The following is a 20851-nucleotide window of genomic DNA, read 5'->3' as shown; positions in this document are numbered from 1 at the left end:
CTATAAAGGCAGAAATTTTAGTCTGGTGTATTCATTGCTGTGTAAGATCGTCTAGCATATAGGAGGTATGTTATAAAATCTGATAATGAACGAATGGATGATGAGATCTTTTTCCTCAGCTGTTAAGATTGAGCTCAAAAGTGATGCCTTTCCTTAGGCAGCTCTGCCCACCCCCACTTCTCTCCTTGTCCCCTGCACAGGCTTCTGGCTTGGCCCCCAGGGCATTCTACACCCCCTACCTGTTCATAAGTCAGCCTACCCCAGTCATAGATCCATTTCCCCAGTGCCAAGCACAGAGCTGGGTTATTTACACGAATGTGGGAAGGAAGGAAGGGAGGGAGGGAGGAGGGATTGAACGCATTTATAGACGTGAGCCGAGCTAAGTCGGGCAGCTGCATGTGTGACTCCCCAGAGGAAGGGAGGGGACCCTGTACCTTCTCTCCAATCTCCGTCTGGTCCCCGCCAGGCAGCATCTCCAGGTCAGCTAACAAGGCACAGGCTTCCAGAGCCTGTTGGTACCGCTTGGGGTCCAGGGCTCGGCCAAACAGGATGTTTTCTTGAAGAGTGCAATTCTGGATCCATGCCTGCTGGGGCACGTAGGCCACAGAGCCCTGGCCGGAGGAGACGTTACCTCGGTCGGGGTCTACCCGGGGCCCGGCCGAGGGGCCCTTCCCGGGAGGTGTACCCTCTCTCACCTTCACACACACGGTGCCTTCCAGTTTCTCCATCTCTCCCAGCAGGGCAGACACCAAGGAGGACTTCCCACAGCCCACAGGCCCCACCACGGCCACCAGTGCCCCTTTCGGCACCTGGATGTCTAGGCTGAGGGCAAGGAGTCCAGAAACCCAGTCAGAGGTATCCCCCAGCCTCTCACCTAGAGACCCAAGCCCTCCTCCCTTCCAGATACTACCCTGACAAGGTGAGGCTCTTCCTGCCTCAGTGGCAGGAGTGGAGGGAGTTGGGGGGGGGAGGGGAACTAGGTTCTGCTACCGATCTGAACTTCGACTCACGGCAGGCAGCTGAGAAGGGGCAGGGGAGCTGGTACCTGTGCAGAGTGGGGGGCAGATCCTGGGCCCAGGTGAAGGTGCCATTGTGTACGGTGACAGCATAGCCTGGGAGGACCAAGGCGAACAAGGTCAAGGCCAAGGGGCCCAAGTGAGAAGGCAGGGAATCTCGGGGTGGGGCAGGGGCAGGGGCAGGGAGTCCCAGGAAAGGAAGAAAAGTTGGGGAGGCCCAGGGGAGGGGTGCGGTAGACTGCGCAAAGGGCCCAGAAGAGAGAGAAGCTAGGCCCAGTGGGAAAACAGGAAGAAGAAAGAGCCAAGAGACAAGCTTGGAACAGAAGATTTCCTGGAGCAGGGGCTGGGGCAAGGGCAGCCCAGGGAGAGGGTGTCTGGACCTGGGGTGATGGTCTTTCTTTCCACACAGTGGGGGTCAAGTTCATCTTGGCTCAGGAAATGCTGGATCCGTTTTAGAGACACACTGGTCTGCAGGAGGGTGAGTCAGTCCCCGAAGCTCTCCCTTCCCCCAGACGCCCCCACTCATGCCTGGCCCCGACTTCCTGGGAGAGGCAGGTTCCCCTAAAGGCCCAGAAAGGGTGCCGGACACCCCACCCCCATCCCATGACTGAGTCTTCTCTGGCTCCCACTGCCAAGGATAGGATCTAGGGTGGTACAAGGAGGTTGTCTTCAGAATTCAAGTTTCCAGGGACCTCACCTCTCTTCCTCTGACTCCAAATATCCCCCAGCTCTAATGACCTCATGCCAAAGTGCCCACTTCCTCAATTCCAATCACTCTCCTGGATCATCCCCGGCCCGGACAGCCTGCCCTCCCTCCAGCAGAGCCTCCAGCCCTCCCTGGGGTTACCTGGATCAGGCCGCTGATTAGCTGAGGCAGCATGTTCAGGGGCATCTTTAAAATATTGAACAGGGACACGGACACAAAGGCTTTCTCGGCATCTAGCACGTTGTTCTGGTCCACAGACACATAGACCCCGAGGGTGGTCAGAGTCACCTGGGCAGGGATGGAGGGTGAGTGTCAGAATGGAATCCGTTGAGTCTGGAGGCCTGGGCTAGCCAGGTGGGAGGCGGGGGCTGGCCCCGGTGGTGGGGGCCGGGGGGGAGACCCTCACCAGGAAGGGGGTGCAGACCCAGGTGAAGGTGGATATGGCTTGGAGGTAGGCCGACCGGCGTAGTATTCGGAGCTCAGCCTCCCGGATGCCCTCTACCTTCTCCAAGAAAATGGGCTCCCAGGCATATAGTTTCAGCACCTTGATGCCACCCAGGATCTCACTCATCAGCTTGATGCGTGAGTCCTTGAACTTCATTTGCTCTACCTGTGGAAAGAGTGGCAGTGACACGCCCCACTCTCCTCCCCAGCCCTCCCCCCACAGGGGCTCCTACCTTCCGTGCACTGGCACGGCCGCCACCCCTCCATCATCCTTCCGCATGGTCTGTGCTGCCCCTCAGCCCAGCTGCCCCCCCTCCTGCCAAAAAGTCCAGCTCCAACCTCAATGCCTCCAACGCCGACCCTCCCAGGCAGCATCCTCTGCCCCCTTTCCGGGGTTTCCAAGCCATGTTGTTCTTTTCGTTTGTTTCCATGGAGACCCCTGGGCATGCGGGACTCCACAATCAGACTGGGGGCCTCCCGAGGGTGCAGACCACTTCTCTTCGTTTCCCCAGATCCTAACTCGGGGCACAGCACCCCGACTGGACTGATTCATGCAACCCGATTTGTTGAATGCCTACTATGTGCCAGGCCACGTGTTAGACATGCAGCAGGTAAGGATGAACAACTCAAGCTAGATAGACCCCAGCCATCACGAAGCTGACAGTCTGCTGGGGGAGGCAGACAGGAAGCAAACGTTACCTGTGTAAACACTTAATAAATCAGTGTGCGTATTCCAAAGGGAAACAACAGGACTCTGTGGGAGAGTAATGGAGTGGGGGCTGGGAAATCAGAGTTTATGCTGGGGAAGAAAGGGGAGGAGTGAGCAAGCAAGGAAGGGATGAAATGTGTTCCAGGGAACAGCATGTGTGGTGGCCCAGAGGTATGCATAGCTTGGTGCTTTGGGGAAAAGAAAGAAGGCCAGAGTGGCTGTCACTTGGGCATACCCTGGGGGGGTGAGGGCTTGCAGGTGGGCAGGGGCCTAGTGGGTGGTCACGGGGAGTTTGTCATTTATTCTACACGCAGTGGAATACCACTGATGTTTGGAGTATTCTACCACTGAAGACCTCATTAAACATTTGAAAATGAAGGATTGGAAGACTGGCTATTTACACTGAGCACAGTGTGGTGGGAGAAGGCTCTCATTAGACCAGAAGACGCAGGTTTGAGTCCCGGCTCGCCCTGATTCTGGGCTGCCCTCATCTCTCTGGGCTTTGACCTCTCAGCAGCTAAATGAGAACGTTGCTAGAACCCTCTCCGGGCTGTTAGGAGGTTGGGGTGAGCTAAGGTTCGTGGAAGTGGCTTATAGCCATCCTTACTCGGCCAGCAAGGTGACTGAGGGGCTCCAGGTTAGTGAATGCCCTCCTCCAGGCACCAGACCAGGTGCTCCAGGCAGGAGCGGCACCCCCGTGATAGCACCTACCTGTAAAGCACGCATCTTCACGGCCACAGCTCCGTTGAGCGGGATCAACAAGACCATGAAAGCCACCCCAGCCAAGATGGAAGGACCCAGGTTCTGAGGAGGGCACAGGTGGGTCGATAAGACAGATAACTAAAGTATGTGCACAGACCCCAACAGACAGACAGAGGTCTATCCATCAGAAATGTGGAGCTAGGCGGGAAGCAAAAGCTGGCAGTCAGCCAAACGGACAGTGAAAAACAAACACAGAAAAAGCCCAAATGATGAAAACATGTGCAGAAGCTACGAGCCATCAGATGATGCCAACAGCAAACACAGAAGTGAGTCCGTACACCCAGGAAGGCAAATACAGACAGACAACGACAGCCAGACTCACACCCACCCTGCCTCCCAGTCCCCCTCTCCTCCCCTGGTATCTGCGAGAAAGTTAATTGCACAGGCTGGAAAGACTCGGTTGCAGACACCAGCACCCTCGGAGTCCTATCCCGGACCCAAATATCTAGGGAAGCTCTTGCGTCCATTAGGCAGCCCTCTGCTGACCCGGCTTTGCCCTCTCTTGCCCTTTCTCAGCAAGGTCGAGGTCGGAGGAAGGGGGCAGAAGCCAGAGCTCAGGAGTCACCTGCCACAGGAAGTAGATTGCCAGGACGATCTGCAGGGGTGCTGACCACAGCAGGTTGAGGAAGGGAGCAAGATCTACGAAGCGCTGAGCATCCACAGACATGAGGTTGACGATCTCTCCCACGGTGGACTCACGCTTGGCTGAACTGGTGATGACCAGAGCCTGCCGGGAGACAGCAGGGTGACGAACTGGGTCTGTGAGCCTCTCCAAAGCTCCCCCAGGCTGGCCCCCCAGCACCCCGTTCCAGCCGACCTTCCTATAGATGACACCTATGATCGCCGTGCGAAACCTCAACGCCATCCCAAACACACAGTGGAAATACTGGTGTAGGAGCAGCGTCTGCATCATGGAGCACGTGAACATCAGCCCGGCCACCAGGAAACCCCACCAGGTGGGGGCCGAGGGGTTGGAAATAAACCTGATCAGGAGGCTGCAAGGAGAGGAGAGAGGCATGAGGGTGGGATGGGTTCCCCAGGCCGCTCTCCCCACCCACCCTCAGCCTCCACTCTCCCAGGCAGGGGCTGCTGGCTCTCCAACCCCCACCTAGACCACCCCCACCCCCAGGCTCAGCCCTGTGCTGCCTCAAGGCAATGACCCTCCATCTTCCGTCCCTTCTGCCCTCACCTCTATCCCACCTGTCGTGGCCCTGATGCTCACCCTTTCTATCACTCTCTCCCTGCGAGCCAACCTGCCTGCCTTTCTTGCCTCTTGGACCGCATGGCACAAAGAAATGCCACATGTCCATAGCTTAGGCTTTCCTGCATCTTCTCCTTGGCTCCTGAAGGCTCCAGAGCCTACCACACGATCGCACAGACTCTCCGGCTCAAATCCATCCTTTCCAACATCAGAGGCCCTCAGCGCCGCAGGTGACTATCTCCAGGGCCCTAATCCACCTCTTTTCTGCACCTCTGCACCTCTTTTCTCTAACCTTCTCACTACCCCCACTCCCCACCCTGCTCAACAGCCACGCACTCATGCCTCACCACTTCACCACCCATTGAGAACTCCCTGCCACCCACAGACTTCCCTCCAAACACTTGCTCTCTTCTTTCCCTTCTGGCTCTCCAAGCCTGATGCCGTCCCTCCGAGCCCTGACTCCCATCCACCTGCTCAGGAACACGCTCCTCCATTTCCGCCCTTTCTCCTGATCGTCAGCATCTTCCTCTCTGCCAGCGGCTCTGTACCTTCACCTACTGGCATGACTGAGTCTCTCTGCTGTTGGGATGAACCTCCCCTCGGCCCCATGGAGCCACCTCCAGAGCTGCAGACAGGCCTCTCCTGCTGTGTGTTGACTGTGCCTCCCCCAAAACCATGTTCAAGTCCTAACCTCTCGTGCCTGCGAACGTGACCTTATTCAAACATAGGGTCATTGCAGCTGTAATCAAGTTCAAATGAGGTCATGCTGGAGTAGGGTGGGCTCTTATCCAGTGGCTCGTGTCTTTATAAGGAGAAGGGGATTTGCACACAGAGACACACGGATGTGAGTGTGCACAGGCACGTGTACACACACACACACACGCTGGGGAGAATGCTGGAGACAGACCTGGAGGAAATGTGTCTATAAGTGTATGGGCCCCAAGGATTGCCAGCAACCACGGGACACTGGAGGCACAGTACAGATTCTCATTCAGAACTTCTAGAAGGAGTCAGCCCTGCCAACATCTAGATTTCAGACTTCTGGCCTCCAGAACTGTGGAGACAATACGTTTCTGTTGTTTTAAGGCCCTCCCTCCCCTAGTTTGTGGCAATTTGTTACAGCAGCCATAGGAAATGAATGTTTTCTTTGTAGGAAGTTTCTAGACCTCCCTGGCCCCTGCTCTCCAAGGCAGACCCACTGCTCAAGGTCCTTCCTCTCTGTTTCAGCATCTATTCTCGGCACTCACTAACTGACTCCATGTTGTCTTCCTCAGCCTCTATTTCACTGACCAACTTGCTGCACTGCACGCCATGCTTTCTGTCAGAAGCATTCTCTGTGCTCTGCCCCACATCTGGTTCTCTCCCCAGCTTTCGCCCTTCCAAGCCAGTCTTCTGTTCACCCCTTACCTGTCACAGTTCCCTAGGGCTCTGTCTGGGACCACCGCCATGAGCTCCCTGGGAGAGCCCAGCCACAGATACCAGACCCTGGGCCTCTACCTGATGTGGTCTCCAGCTAGCTGGGAATGTCCCCTTGGGGGCCTCCCAGTACCTTGACTCCAACGTAGCCAAGACTCAACTCACCACCTTGTCTGGTGCCCAGCACTACTCCCCCTCCCCGCCCCCCACTCCTGCTGCATTCATCACCTCCAAGAAAGATCCGTCAGCCAGGTGGCCCATGACCCCTCCCGGACCCTGGCACATACCCAATTCCCCAGCAGCTCCCGAATCCTATCCCATTCCTGGCCTGGACTCTCCCCTGACCTGGTTGGCTCACCTCCATCCCACCACCTTGTCCCCTCCCCTCCTCCCTCCACTACTGACAGGGGGATCCTTCGGAAATGCAAACCAGATGCCCCTCCCTGGCTTCAAATCTTCCAAGGATTTCCTTAGCTCTCCCTCTCTCTCTTTCCCTCCCTCAGTCACCCTTTTCTCCAGAATTCAGAAATACCCGGAGTTCCTGAGTCATGTCGGTGAGGCCTTTGTGACTTTGCATGTACTGAACTTTCTCCTCCTTCCTCACCTGGTCAATAAACACGTGACTGCCCTTCCAAACTTGCTGGCCTCTTCCGGAAGCAAGCGCACCTCTCTTGCTCCTTCCTGGGCTGGCTCCCTCCCCCCTCCTGCGGATTTCCAGACACCTGAGTCCACCTCTGTCCACAACTCTAATGGATTCTAATGGATTCCCACACTGGTCTTCGACTGTGTCTTCTTGATCTTTCAGCCCTAAAGTCTAGCACCATTCTGGTGCACTGGGGGCTCAACAACTTGAATTTGAATGAGAATGCCTGGCTGCACGAATGGAGGGACAAGGTATTGCGGGGCTCAGCTCCTTCCTACCCCTCCAATTTGAGAGCTTTCCCGGGTCCAGGACACTCATGGGGCAGACAACAGAGCCTATCAAGTGGCAAGAGCCCCGTGGCTGGAGTTCGGAGCCCTGGGCGCCAATCCATCTTTACCAGCTGTGTGCCCGCAGGCAATTTCACCTCTCTGAGTTTCTGCTTCCTAGTTTGCTTGTTTTGCTTTTAGTTTTTCCGCTTCTTCTCTTGTAAGATGGGAACGGGGTGGGGGCACTTTTCTGTATGATTGTTGAGCAGGATTTAAAGAGAGAATGTTTGTTATTCATCCACCAGGGTGCCTGGTATATGGCACGTACCCGATGAAGAGATGTTGAATGTGAATGAGGAAACTGAGGCACAGGGGTATTGCCACTCGCTAAAGGCCACACAGCAAATGGGGAGAGTCCTTTTTTTTTTTTTTTTTTGGGGGAGAGTCCTTTTGATCCTGATCCGGGATCCTTTCCCATGTTGTCTCTCTGAGCTCAGTCCTCAGGGACGCCAGCCAGCGGCCCCTCCCCCGGGGGGGTGGCAGCAAGAGTGGGTGTGGACAGACCTGAGCAGCTGTGGATTGACGAAGGAGAGCAGGTCCTGGATCAGCTTGAAGCAGATGCTCACGAAGATACTGGAACCATAGGTGGCCAGCACGGCCCACAGGAAGGATGGCTCCCGGGGCCTGGGCCGGCCCCCCAGCAGCCCCACATCCTCACTGGACACTCTCTTCCCAGACGCCACTGCGGCCTTGTGTCTGATCCAGGGAGGAAGGGGTGGTGGATAGAAATGGGCACGTGTGTCCCATGAGACAAGCACCAGTGGGGTCTGATAAGGAGCGGGTATGGCACCTGCTTGCTTGGCTCTTAGGACTGGGAGAGGGATAGACAATGTGACCTTGCAGGTGAGAACTCCCCAAGGGACTCTGTCTTCAGGTGTGTGAGTCTATGTCATGGGCCGCAGTAACCACTACCCCAAGGACTAGAACCCAAGCAATTTCCAGCCCTCTCCCTGCCCCCACAGCATGGTTCCCGGGAGGATGCTGACAGGGAAGGGAGACATGGGCAGGGATGGTGGGTGATCTGGTCCCTGAACTGGGCAGGAAGGAGGTAAAGGTGGCATGGAGGAGAAGAGGGGGTGCAGCATGTAGACTGGAATCCGTATGTCTTCTCCAAGGCTCCAAGCCAAGGGAAGCCAAGCCACCGCAGACCAAGCCCAAGTCCCTGATTCCTCCATCAGCCAGCCACCAATCAGGGGCTCTGGGCCGAGCACACTGAAGTCCTGGGTCCCCAGTTATGGGCGGGAGGGAAGGGGGGTTCAGTCTTGGAGTCAGAAATGGGTAGGGAAGGAGGACTTTGAGCTCTAGATCTCTTGGTTGAGGAGCTGGCCAGACAGGTTCCTGGGTCCTTGATGGGAAGCTGCCGGTGGGAAGGCCATTTACTCAAAGGATTGTCTTCTTCGGTCCCTTCCTCCAGGCAGGAGGCAGGATTGAGAGAAGGGGCTGGCCTCAACCTTCTTCCCCTGGCCCTTCCCCTTCTGAGGGACGTCCCTGGAACCTACCTTTCAGGACGGGCAGGATAGTACAGCGGTAAGGGCAGTGGGCCCAGACATCTGTGGGTCCCAGCCCCGCCACCACTCAGACACCTTGCACGCTTATTAAACCCTCGTTCATCCACTTGTGACATGGAAATAATAGAACCCGTGTGGCAGGGCTGTGAGAGATGGAGTTAATCTACATGTTTAGGGCCATGTGGGGACAGATTAAGGGCTATAAGAGTGTCAGCTATTCCCTGGAGGTAGAAGAGCTGGGGACAGCTGGCCCCACTCAGGCCCGGGGCGTCCCCCCTTAAGGATGGCGGGCACCTGCTCTTCTTCTCCCGCCCCCACATGTCTACTGGTCTCCCCTGCAGGAGACTTGGGGTGTGGGACCCCAGGGAGGGCCTCACCGCGCTGCCCGCTTTTGCTGCTTCTTCCATTTCTCCAACAGCCTGTCCACCACCATCTGTGAGCGGTCCTCCTCACTCAGGGACCAAAGGTCCTGCTCCTCCAGGGGGCGTCGGTAGCCAAGGATGGCCATCCTGGGGCGGGCGGCCCACACAGGGTCAGAGCTTGGCAGCCTAGGGCTAGGGACCAGGGTCTCCAGGGCCCCAGAGTCTCCCTGAGGTGCTGTGGCCAAGGGCAGTGTCTCCTTTATGCCTCCCCTCCCACATTCCTAGCCCGGCCCCGTCTCCGCCTCATCCCCAGAAGGGTCCAAGCCGACCCTTGGGCCTCGGTGATGAAATTCACACTGACTGCGGCCCCCAGGAGAGGACAAGTCCAGTGGACGAAGTCCCAGACCCAGGTGCCTTCTCGGTGCGGTGTGGCTAATGAGCTGTCTCACCCAGGTCACAGACACAATTATCCTGCTCAAGCCACACTGAGGGGTGGCCAAGGAAATGACAAACTGCAAGCTTTTCCCAGACGGAAGAGCTCGGAAGTAATTACAGTTTCCCTCTAGCCCCCCCCCCCCCGGGCCTGTTCTTGTGAAGTGCTGGATGCAGGGCTGGCCTATGGCCTGGGATGCGAGCTGGGCCAGCCGGGCCTCTGCGCTTGGCCCCCAGCCCAAACGGACAGGCTTGCCCGCCCTCGCCCGCCCTCAGTGCCCTCTGGGGTCAGGGTTTGGGGCAAGGAAACAAGCCGGCTCAATTTCTGGCCTGCTCCCCCTCCTCCCCACCTGCCCTCCCCTCCTCCCTCTGACCCAGAGTGGAGGAAGAGCTGACTCACTTCGTGAACCACCAGAAAGACAGGCGGGAGAGGAAGCCGGCGCTGATCTCTGGGGAGGGGTTCTAGAAGATGAGAGGGTAGGCGAGGAAGAATCCGGAGTGCCCACCACCCTCCCAAAGCAGAGCAGAGGGGTCAGGGGCCCTTGTTCCTTCCTGGAGGGAAGGATGACACGGAGATGGAAGGGACTGGAAGGAATGGGCGCTGCTGGTAAGGGCGGGGCTGAGGAGTGGGCTGTGGAAACCCCACCACCACCCAGCTTCCATGGCAAACTCACAGGGTCGACATTCTTTGGGGAGAAAAATGGCGGCTTTTCCCTGAAGCAGGACAGGATGAGGGCGAAGAGCACCAGGGCAAAGTAGATGTAGAAGGTGGCAAAGCGGAAGGGGTCTGAGATCTTGCCCTGGGGGGAGAGTGGGGAGGGACGTCAGATGCACAGGGAACCCCGGCCTTGCCCCCATGGGGTCCTTTGGGGGCATCGGGCTCCTCTGGGGTGGGGTGCAGCACCCAGAGGGTTCTGAGAGATGGGGAAAGGTCACAAGGGGGCCGCTGTTCGGAGAGGACTCTCCAAGCACCCCACCTACATCACCTCGTCCCACCCTCCCTGCAAGGTGCGAAATCTCATGTTTGCAACCAAGGAAACGAGGCTCCCAAACCTAACTTGCCCAGGATCACAGAGAGAGTAAGTGGAATGTTCTGAGCCCTCACTTCCACCACATATGACTGCCCCCTACCCTTGAAATGGAAGAATACCCCACCCCATCACCGCAGGAAAGGTCAAGGCAAGGATCAGAGAACTGAGGGGGATGGGAAGAAGGGGGAGAGCAGGATCACAGGACTTCCCGGCAGGACAGACTGAGTACTTGCGCGTGTCTGCTCAGGACGCAGACGCTGGCAGACCCCCCCTGTCAGACGCTGCACTTGGCGGCGGCCGTCGTGGCTACAGAAGGGCCCCCTGCATTCCGGTGAAGACCCCACAGTGGCTGCGATCTGCCTCATTCCCCTGTGTGACACTAGTCCTGACCCCTGGCTCCTCAGTCTGCTTCCCAGCACAGACACAGCGAGTAGGGGACAGGTAGAGGGGACTGAACAGCAGGGGAGGTCCTGGGAGCAGGGGAGAGGCAGCCGGGGGCCCAGCGGTGACCTGGAGCCCCGAGGCCATCCCCTAGATAGGGCTGCCCCTGGCAGGCGCCCCTCGGTCCCCTTACCTTTGCGGCGGCTGAAAGGATCTTGGAGCGGAAGGGGACAATGGCACAGGCCACACACAGGAACCAGAAGACGATGAGAACTCCTGAGGACTGTACCCCCCGCAGCCGCTCGTGCTGGATCAGCAGAGTGGCCAGCAGCTGTGCAGAGAGGGTGAGGAGGGCGGGGCCGGAGCACACATGCATCTGGACCTGCCTCGCCCTCCCCACCCCACACGGCCAGACCGTCCGGGGGCCGCCCCAACCTCTTCCCACTGTAAGGTGGCCAGCCCTCTCTGCAGGGCCCTCGGGTCCCCAACCACAACCCCACAACTCACTGGAGACCCTCCCCCACCACCTTCCAGGGCCCCGCACTGACCATGGTGACCCCCACCAGCAACGGGGTGACAAAGAAGATGGGGGCGGGGGTCCGGCCGTGGACCAGGCCATGGAAAGCGTAGAAGAGGTCAGCCCAGGAGACGCACCACAGCAGGACCCCCAAGGCCTACAAACAGAGCACATGGTAGAAACCCCTCCCCCTCCTCCAGAAATAAGGACAGTCCCCACTGGAGAATGTCCTCTTCTTCTGCCCAGGGTCCGGCCCTGGAGGCTAGGCTGTGCGCCTGCCAGAAGCTTCCCAGGGGTGGGGAGAGTGTTGCCGGAGAACCGCCCCGAACTTTCGCAAGCAGAGACTATCTCATTTGACTGCAGATTTGCCGGCAGGCTCGTGGCCCTGAGTTACAGGGCAGGTGTAGCTGGGAAAGTGTTCAGCCACCGAGGGTGGGGGGTTGGGAGGGAGGAGAATCACGATGGGGAGAATCTTCCAGATCCCAGCCCCGCCCACGGGAGATCCCTGAGTGCCCTGACCTACCGTCTTGAGCCTGGAGAGGTGGGAGAGGATGATGTAGCCTCGGTCGTGGTGCCGCAGGTAGAAGAGGTACCAGGGCAGGGCGGCCCACAGGTAGATGCAGGGGACCCAGGCCAGCAGAGAGTTCTGGAAACAGGGCGTGAGGTCCGGGTTGTTGGTGTGCACGGACAGATTGGCGTCCTGGGGACAGAGAGAACAAGTTGGTGCTGTGGCAGCCTGCTGCAGAATGCGGCTCTCCCTCCATGAAGGCGGCTGGGCCAGAGGGTCGCTCCACCGGCTCTGGTGGGGGCGGGGTCAGAAGGCATGAAGATGACACAATGTCAGTGTGCAGACAAGCAGGTGCTGGCCAGGGTGTGCACTCTCCTAGGAAGCCATGCTCGCTCCTGTCTCTCATTTCCCTCTCTCTCTATTTGGGGCATCATTAAAACACAACAAAATATGCCCGTGTAAAGTGCACAATCCAACGGGCGTGGCAGTCACACACACCAGCAAAACCACTGCCACGGTAAAAGTACAGGCTACTTCCAACGTTCCACGGCTTTCCTGGTGCCGCTTTGCAGCCCGTGCCTCCCTGGCAGCCCCTGCTCTGCTTTCTGCTGTTCTAGATTTCCACTAAAAAAATCAGTGTTTTTATGTTTTTAAAATTTTTTTAGCATTTATTCATTTTTGAGAGACAGAGCGCGAGCAGGGGAGGGGCAGAGAGAGAGGGAGACACAGAATCTGAAGCAGGCTCCAGGCTCTGAGCTGTCAGCACAGAACCCAATGCAGGGCTCGAACCCACGACCTGGGGGATCATGACCTGAGCCAAAGTCAGACGGCTTAACCGACTGAGTCACCCAGGCACCCGAGTGTTTTGTTTTATCAAGATGCAATATATGCGCATGGTTGAAGAGCCCACTTCCTCTCCCAGGGAAGGAACAGGGGCCTCCTCTGAGCTTAATTTGCTTCTCTTTTGCATTCAGGAAAGCCGCCCATCACCCAACCTACCTCACTGACTGCGCAAACTCAAAGGAGCAAGGGGATGAGAGAGAGATCTGTGAATTACAAAGCTGGGTGACCAACCATCCCATTTGGGACTGTCCCCGTGCTGGCACTGGAGTCTGGTGTTGGTGGGGAACCACTGAGTACCAAGACTAGGACTCCACCCACCAAGCTTTTCGGAAGGAGATGGGGGAATACATTCAAACACATATTTCAGTGAGATTGTTTCTTCCAAGACCGCAGATGAACTGATCTTCCCCCCTCCCCCAACCTCCACAAAGCATTAGATGTTCTTTCCAGAAAGCTCAGAAAATATAAGCAAGTAACAACGTCAACAACAAAAACCCATCCACGGTCTCGTCCACACAGAGAAAACTGCTAACCCCAGAGGGTACAAAGCTTCCTACTTCCCAACTGCCCGTTTAAATAATGATCATTTTTATTTGTGCCCAAGTTATACTTTCAAGCAACTTTTTTTTTTTTTTTTTTTGAGAGAGAGGGAGAAAGAGAGAGAGTGTGAGCAGGGGAGGGTCAGAGAGAGAGGGAGACACAGAATTGGAAGCAGGCTCCAGGCTCTGAGCTGGCAGTCAGCACAGAGCCTGACGCAGGGCTCAAACCCATGAACCGTGAGATCATGACCTGAGCCGAAGTCAGACACTCAGCCAACTGAGCCACCCAGGCGCCCCTCAAGCAACTTTTTAAAAATTGTTTATGTTTATTTCTTTTTGAGAGAGACAGAGGGAGAGAGAGAAAGAGCACTAGTAGGGGAGGGGCAGAGAGAGAGGGAGACACAGAATCTGAAACAGGCTCTGGGCTCTGAGCTGGCTGTCAGTACAGAGCCCAATGCGGGGCTTGAAACCCACAAACCTGGAGATCATGACCTGAGCTGAAGTTGGACGCCTAACTGACTGAGCCACCGAGGCGCCCCACTTTAATATAACTTAAAAAGTCAAACCGTAAAAAAAAGAAAATGGTACCCTGCCTCAATCACTCCCCACCCCTAGTTCCATTTTTAAAAATATTTATTTATTTTTGAGATAGAGAGAAAGACACAGCGCAAGTGGGGAAAAGGCAGAGAGAGAGAGAGAGGGAGATACAGAATCTGAAGCAGGCTCTAGGCTCTGAGCTGTCAGTGCAGTCCAATGCAGGGCTCGAACCCACAAACCTGGAGATCATGACCTGAGCTGAAGTTGGATGCTTAACAGACTGAGCCACCCAGGCTCCTCCCTAATTCCATTTTCTAGGGGTAAATATGTTCAAATATGCTAACTTCTATCTACTTCTATATTTTATTTTTAATTTTTTAAAAACATTTATTTTTGAGAGACAGAGCAAGACAAAGCATGAGTGGGGAAGGGGCAGAGAGAGAGGGAGACACAGAATCCGAAGCACACTCCAGGCTCTGAGCTGTCACCACAGAGCCAGACACGGGGCTCAAACCCACGAACTGCAAGATCATGACCTGAGCCGAAGTCAGACACTTAACTGACTGAGCCACCTGGACGCCCCCATTTATTTTTCAGAGACAGAGTACGAGTGGAGGAGGGGCTGAGAGAGAAGGAGACACAGAATCTGAAACAGGCTCCAGGCTCTGAGCAATCAGTCAGCACAGAGCCTGATGCGGGGCTCGAACTCACGAATTGCAAGGTCATGACCTGAGCCAGAGTCAGCCGCTTAACCAACCGAGCCACCTGGACGCCCCTTTATACTTCTTTGACTCTGTCAATGTCACTACAATGGGCTTGATGTCTTTCGAGCTCTGTGATGTTGTGCAACATGCTTAACCTTAACCTTTGCCTCTCTGGGCCTTGGTTTCTTCTAAGGTAATGTTGGGGATAATATCTCCCCAACCCCCTCCCCTCTGGCTCTTCAGCCATCATACTAGAAGAGGCCCTTACTTCTTCCTGAGTAATTTCCATGGGGTTCTGGTCTTTTCCCTTCCATCCCCTAAGTGCCCAGATCCCTGCCCAGACCACTCCCTTCCTCCCTGGTTTTTCCTTTGAAGTCTCCTGGCTGGTTCCCCCTGTTGGCATGGGAGTGTCCCAGGGCTGTCCCCCCTCTTCTCCATCTGTACTGTGCCCCTCCCCTCTGCCATCCCATCCAGTTCCTTTCTACACACCAGTGACTCTCCTTATCTTTTCCTTGCCTTCTCTGCACCCCCCCCCCCTTTTAAATGCTTATTTGTGAGAGAGATGGAGAGCAAGCAGGGAGGGGCAGAGAGAGAGGGAGACACAGAATCCAAAGCAGGCTCCAGGCTCTGAGCTGTCAGCACAGAGCCCGACGCGGGGTTCGAACCACAAACTGCAAGATCATGACCTGAGCCGAAATCGGATGCTTAACCTGCTGAACCACCCAGGCGCCCCAGTTGAGTTCTCCCATCTTAAAATATTCAGAGTGATCTGCACACGTGGCCTCCCCTTCCTCAGCTTCTCCTCTTTCATTCCATCTGGGTCAGCCCTCCGCCCTCTGACGCCCCTGCCCCAGGCTGTGGGAGGGCTCTTCCTGAAACGCAGCTTTGTGCCCCTTGCTTCGTGTCCATGAGTCTGCAGTGTCTCCTGCTGCTCATGAAGTCAAGTGTGCAAGCACCGGGCAGCCTTCTCTTCCTGCTGTCCCATCTCCCCTCCCCACGCCCCGCCACCAGCTCACTTCACTGTAAATCTGTCTGAGGGTCCCATGGCTACACTTTTGCCCAATTCACGTTCTCTCTCTTCCACCTTCCACCTGGTGGGCCGGGCTCAGGGGCTGAGTCTCCGGTCTTGACCACGCCTCTTCCTCTGAAGTCAGCACCTGATGAGGGACCCACCATCCGAGAGCATCAGTCGTTCTGACTTGATGCTGCTGCGTTGAGGGTATGCTCCGAGTCACGCGCTGGGCTCGGTGCACCTGCGGCAGACCTGTCCCTGCCTCTGGGGAGCCTGAGGTCCAGGGGCATGCTGCTTTGGGGTATTAGATCCAAGCCCTGATGGGCAAAGGGTATGCCATGTATGGCTTGTATTCTGAGGCCCTGCATTCAGCAGTCTCGCCAGCAATGTGAGCTAAGGACCCGCAGGGACTGAGGACTCTTGCTGAGCACCTGACATGCTGGCCCAGGGCTCGGTGCTGGTCACAGAGCTGGGCACACCGCAAGGCCTAGTCAGGGTACCCCAGGGGAAGGGGAAGGGGACACATCTAACCCAGGCCTTTTCCCTTTTTAAAGCACTTGGGGTGCCTGGGTGGCTCAGTCAGTTAAACGGCCAGCTTCAGCTCAGGTCATGATCTCTCAGTTCGTGAGTTCGAGCCCCCCATCTGGCTCCGTGCTGACAGCTCAGAGCCTGGAGCCTGCTTTGGATTCTGTGTCTTCCTCTCTCTCTGCTCCTTTCCCACTCATGCTCTCTCTCTCAAAAACAAACAAACAAACAAACAAATAAATAAATAAAACCCTTCTTATTCAACTTACAGAACACTTGTTCTTATAAACACAGAAAAGCGCACACATTTTAGGTATCCACTTCAGCAAAATTTCACACACTGAACACACTCGTGTAACCAGCACCCAAATCAAGACACAAGACATCCCCGGGACCTAGATAACCCCTCCTCGTGCCCCCTCCCAGCCACTACTCACCACGGAGGGAATGCTATCCCGACTTCTAACTATGTGGATTACCCTTTGCCCATCTGGGGTCTTCCTATAAAGGAAATAATACAGGAGGTGTCTTTCATGTCCGGCTTCTTCCACACAATTCTGTGTTTGTGGGGGTCATTCTTGGGGCTGAGTGTGCATAGGGATTCTCCCTCCTCATTTCTGCGGGTGGTCCATTGTATGAATGGGCCCATGTACTTATCCATTCTATTGTCAACGGGCAGCCCCGCCCTATTTTACACTTAGCAAGCCCATTAAACCCATCCACTTTGTCAGGATCCCAATAGCCTGCCTCCAGACCTCACTGGGCCCAGCCTGAACCTCACCCCCTACAGGAAGACTTTCTGGGGCACCCCAGCCTCAGACAGGACTTTCTTTTGCTTTCTCCTGGGTGGTGTTGGCAGCCAGGTAGGTGACTGTTACCTGAGCGTGATAAAGGCCCCTTCTCCTTCAGTGGCATTTTATTACAGCACTTACATGGTCATTACCTGGCTGTTATTTCAGAAGTTCAGAGGAGAAGCCGTATGGGGTGCAGCTCACAAAAGAGAAAGCAGGCTCCACCCGGTCTGGCAACTGGTCCAAGGACCTGGCAACAGGGAGCTGGGACAGGCACCCAGGCCTCATCACAGCAAGCCTGGGTTTCTCCTGCCTGCTCCTCCCCCACCCCTCCCCTTCACCTGTGCCCGTGAACATACCCCAGCCCCTCAGCAACGTAAGCCCTGCAGGACAGACACCCGGCCCCATTTCCATTCTTCCCCTTGCTGGCCCCCAGCACGGGGCTGGGTACATGGACCGGCGTGGCTGCTGATGACAAGGGAGCGGGTACGTAGCAGGGACGGAGCCCGAGTTCAAAGCCATGACGGGGAATCAGTGTATGACGTGCAGGTCGGTGGTGTGGCTTTTTAAGGTGGGTGGGGTGTGGCCACAAAGCCTGACGCAGAGGAGCCAGTATGAGTTGCTGCTCCTGAGCCATAGAACTGGGGACAAGTTCCTTCACCTTCCGAAGCTCGGTCTCCGTCGTGAATACTGGAGAGAGGGCAGAATCTCGGCCATCTCCCCACAGGGAGAGAATGAGCAGATCACCCCGCCCCTCACAGGGCAGCACTTGGGGACGGACGCAGGTGCTGGCGCAAGAGGCTGTTGGGACTTTGTTTTGGTTTCGTGGACAGCCTGCACTGGGCAACAATCAAGAGTTCTTGGGGGCGCAAAGCCTCAGATGGCTGCTTGGACCGACAGGGAGATCCGACCCGTGCTCGTCTTCCTTTTCCCACCCCAGCAGAGCCGTCTCCAGGGGTGGTGGGCACCCGCCCATCCCTGTGTCCCTAGATTATTCACCCCAGAGCCCTCGCTACAACATCAAGGGGACAGATCATACACAACGCGTCCAGAACTGAACTCCTGCCCGTCCCCTCCTTGACAGCCTGCCCACCTTGGTGGGCGGCCACTCCTTCCCTGGCCCAGGTCAAAATCCTTGGGGTCTACTCCACACCCACCCCCTGAGCAAATCCTGTCTGCTCCACCTTCAAATCACCAGGCCGAACTAGCTAGAAATGCTCTATTTGGCTGTCCCTATCTACAGAACAGCAACTTCCTCTGGTTCTCCCTGACATGTCCAGAATCCGACTGCTTCTCCCGGTGCCGCTCTCTCTCTCGCCCGGGTTATTGCTGTCGCCCCCTCTCTGGTTCTCCTGCCTCCACCCCTGCCACCGGCCCTGGCGGACTTTTCCAGCACAGTCACGAGAGGTTCGTGAAATCCAGACCAGACCACGCCTACCAAGTCACTCGTGGTGCAAACCTGCCGAAGGCTCTCCACTTGATGCAGAGTAAAAGCCAAAGTTCTGCGTGGTCCTCACATCCCTCAGGTCTGCCTCCCCCACCTCTTTGGCTTCATGTCCCCCACTGCCCTGTGTCACTCTGCCCTCAGGGGAGTGGCGCCATGCCTCATGCCCTCTACACCCGCGAGCGCTTACTCAGATCTCACCCACCGTCAGACGCAGGTCCACCCTGACCTTCTTAATGAAACTTGTAACTCACCACCATCCCCCCCCCCCCGCCTGCTGCGGCACGTCCGTCCCTCTTAGCCTGTCCCCTTTCCCCAGAGCCCTGATCCCTTCCCAGCATTCTATAAAACTGAGTCATTTATTGTGTTGATTGCTCCTCTGCCTGCTCCATGAGGACCAGGGTGTACATCACAGCCTCCAGACCAGCGGTCAGCACAGGGAGGCCACTCATAATGCATTTGGTGAACAAAAGAATGAATGAATGAACAAAGGAATGAAGGGGTTTCTGAAGCCTGGTTTCTGCAGCCGAGAGCCCAGGGTGCAGCGCACCCTCTCCCTGGCAGCAAGGCCACAGCCCTTGGCACCCAAGGGGTCTCTGATCCAAAGTTAAGTGCAAAGGAAGGGGTTGGTGGAGGTCATTCCTGGACCCCATGCTACTCCTTATAGTCCTGCTGGGCAGGGTGAATGATCCCCTCTGAAACCACGACCACTCACTCAGCCATTCCCGTTCAGAAGACTGTGCTGGTCTGGGCTGGGCTAGGCTGGACTGGGAACCCGGCCGACAGCCCTGCCCTCCCCTCCCACCCTCATGGTCACCATACAGTTTCCACAGCCAACGACAGCTTCTTAATAATGCGATTCAACAGCTGCACAGGACTGATAAGGTCTGGCACCCAGTGGACCACACAGAGGCTGAAATCCCCAGAGACCCAAGCAGGGGACAAGTGGGCGGGAGGGTGGCGCTGGCTGGGTCACAGCTCTGTCAGGGACTTCCCAGCACCCTCCCAACCCCCGTCCCGGCTTGTTGACAGCCTCTGCTCGGTAGGAAGAGTAATTACTTCCTTAATCCTGTGCGGGAGGGAGAAGGGGGGGAGAAGGGATCAACTGACAAGTTCATTTATCTCAGCAGAAATGGAGGTGCAGAAAGGGCAATGGCCTGCTCTGATCCCTGATCACCATTCAAGCTCACTGCCATACTGTGGCTGCAATAGCAGCTTTTGCAAAGCCCTCTGTGCTGGGCCATCCTGTGGCTCACCAGCCCCCTGGCCCAGCTGTTGCTGAAGGGGGCGGGGCATTCCAACCACCAAGGACTCTGGCTAGTTGAGCACTGCGATGCTCCAGGATTATCATCTCATGTTCGCCACAGCTGAGCCCCAGGGCTGGCTGGGCAGGGACCGCCCCGGATCCCACGGGCCAGCACCAGGACTTGGACCCCGGGCAGCCTAGCTCCAGAGCCCCCGTCCCCGTTCTGAGGCACTTCCTCTACACCCTGTAGGGCTCCAACATGACTTCCAAAGGCATTCAGAGCACCCAAAATGTTAAAACTCTCCTGTCGGCCCGTGCAGCCCACCTTGGAATAACTTCCTGGCTGCGGTTCTCACAGAGCCGAGGGAAAGGGCTGTCATCATGGGGCAACAGACTAGGTGCGGTTCTGGGGGCTGCTGGACCAGGGACCTGAATACCAGTAAGAAGGAGAGATCTGACCCCAGGTTACGGCCCCTGATACGACCTTCCGGAACTGCCATGGGAGACAGAGACAGCTCCAGGTGGGGAGGGGAGAGGCATACCGGAGTATCCCTCCTCCCCCTCACCCCAGCGATCCTGCTCCAACCTTACCCTGGGACAGCCACACCTGGGAGACAAGGCCCAGGTGCTCCTATCCTGTCCCCTGCTGGGACCTCCCTCCCTGGGGGCCCGCCCTGTGCTTTGAGAGGATTCCCCAGTCTTCCCTCCCAAATGCCACTTCCCTGACTCATTTCCTTTCCTAAATCTCTGGCCCCCAAGACCCGTGTCCAGGGGCCGTAGGAGAGCAGAAGGGCTGGGGAGAAGCCAGCCTAAGGCCACAAGAAACCAAATCCTCCCACAGGAGCTCAGAGGCTCAAAGTGGCCCAGCACCAGCTCTGCTGCACCCCCCACCTCCCGCTGGGATGGAGAGGGGGCTTCTAGAGATCCTCACCCAGCAGGGGGCACTAGGCTCTTATGGGGAAGCTTAGGTGGCGCTCCGTAGGCTCAGGTGCCCACCTCCCACCCACCTGCCTACCTCTGGCAGTTTTCCCACCGCTTTGCAAGTCACTATCTTGCTTTGAGAGTCAAAGTCCATTGCAGCCAAAGCCTCCATTACTCCTATGTTTCGGTGGCCACCTGCTTGGTTTGGGCAAAGATCAGGGGAGAAGCCGGAGACTCTAATACCCTAATGTTTATAGGGCTCTAATCATGGCCATGGCCTTGAGCCTGAGGATGAGCCTCTCGGAATCAGTACTGGGAAACTCTACC

At 56.6% G+C, this 20851-nt stretch overlaps 1 protein-coding gene across 3 annotated transcripts in view; it reads right to left on the bottom strand.

Moving 5' to 3' along the window:
* Positions 1-20851, bottom strand: part of ABCC3 (ATP binding cassette subfamily C member 3) — a 44517-nt gene that overhangs the window by 20236 nt on the left and 3430 nt on the right. For all 3 annotated transcript variants that reach the window (XM_039227876.1, XM_039227877.1, XM_039227878.1), the window contains exons 2-17: positions 11978-12154; positions 11486-11611; positions 11131-11268; positions 10200-10325; positions 9926-9987; positions 9109-9240; positions 7728-7919; positions 4455-4632; positions 4203-4364; positions 3587-3679; positions 2129-2332; positions 1864-2010; positions 1397-1484; positions 1046-1112; positions 696-822; positions 435-611 (exon numbers count right to left, since the gene is read on the bottom strand). In XM_039227876.1, the coding sequence (XP_039083807.1) occupies positions 435-611; positions 696-822; positions 1046-1112; positions 1397-1484; positions 1864-2010; positions 2129-2332; positions 3587-3679; positions 4203-4364; positions 4455-4632; positions 7728-7919; positions 9109-9240; positions 9926-9987; positions 10200-10325; positions 11131-11268; positions 11486-11611; positions 11978-12154 (2196 nt within the window). The remainder of the gene's footprint in view (positions 1-434; positions 612-695; positions 823-1045; positions 1113-1396; positions 1485-1863; positions 2011-2128; positions 2333-3586; positions 3680-4202; positions 4365-4454; positions 4633-7727; positions 7920-9108; positions 9241-9925; positions 9988-10199; positions 10326-11130; positions 11269-11485; positions 11612-11977; positions 12155-20851) is intronic.

This window comes from Hyaena hyaena, unplaced genomic scaffold, assembly GCF_003009895.1.
Source record: "Hyaena hyaena isolate Hyena2069 unplaced genomic scaffold, ASM300989v1 scaffold_29, whole genome shotgun sequence".
Classification (NCBI taxonomy): domain Eukaryota; kingdom Metazoa; phylum Chordata; class Mammalia; order Carnivora; family Hyaenidae; genus Hyaena; species Hyaena hyaena.
This window is presented reverse-complemented; position numbering and strand designations above follow the sequence as displayed.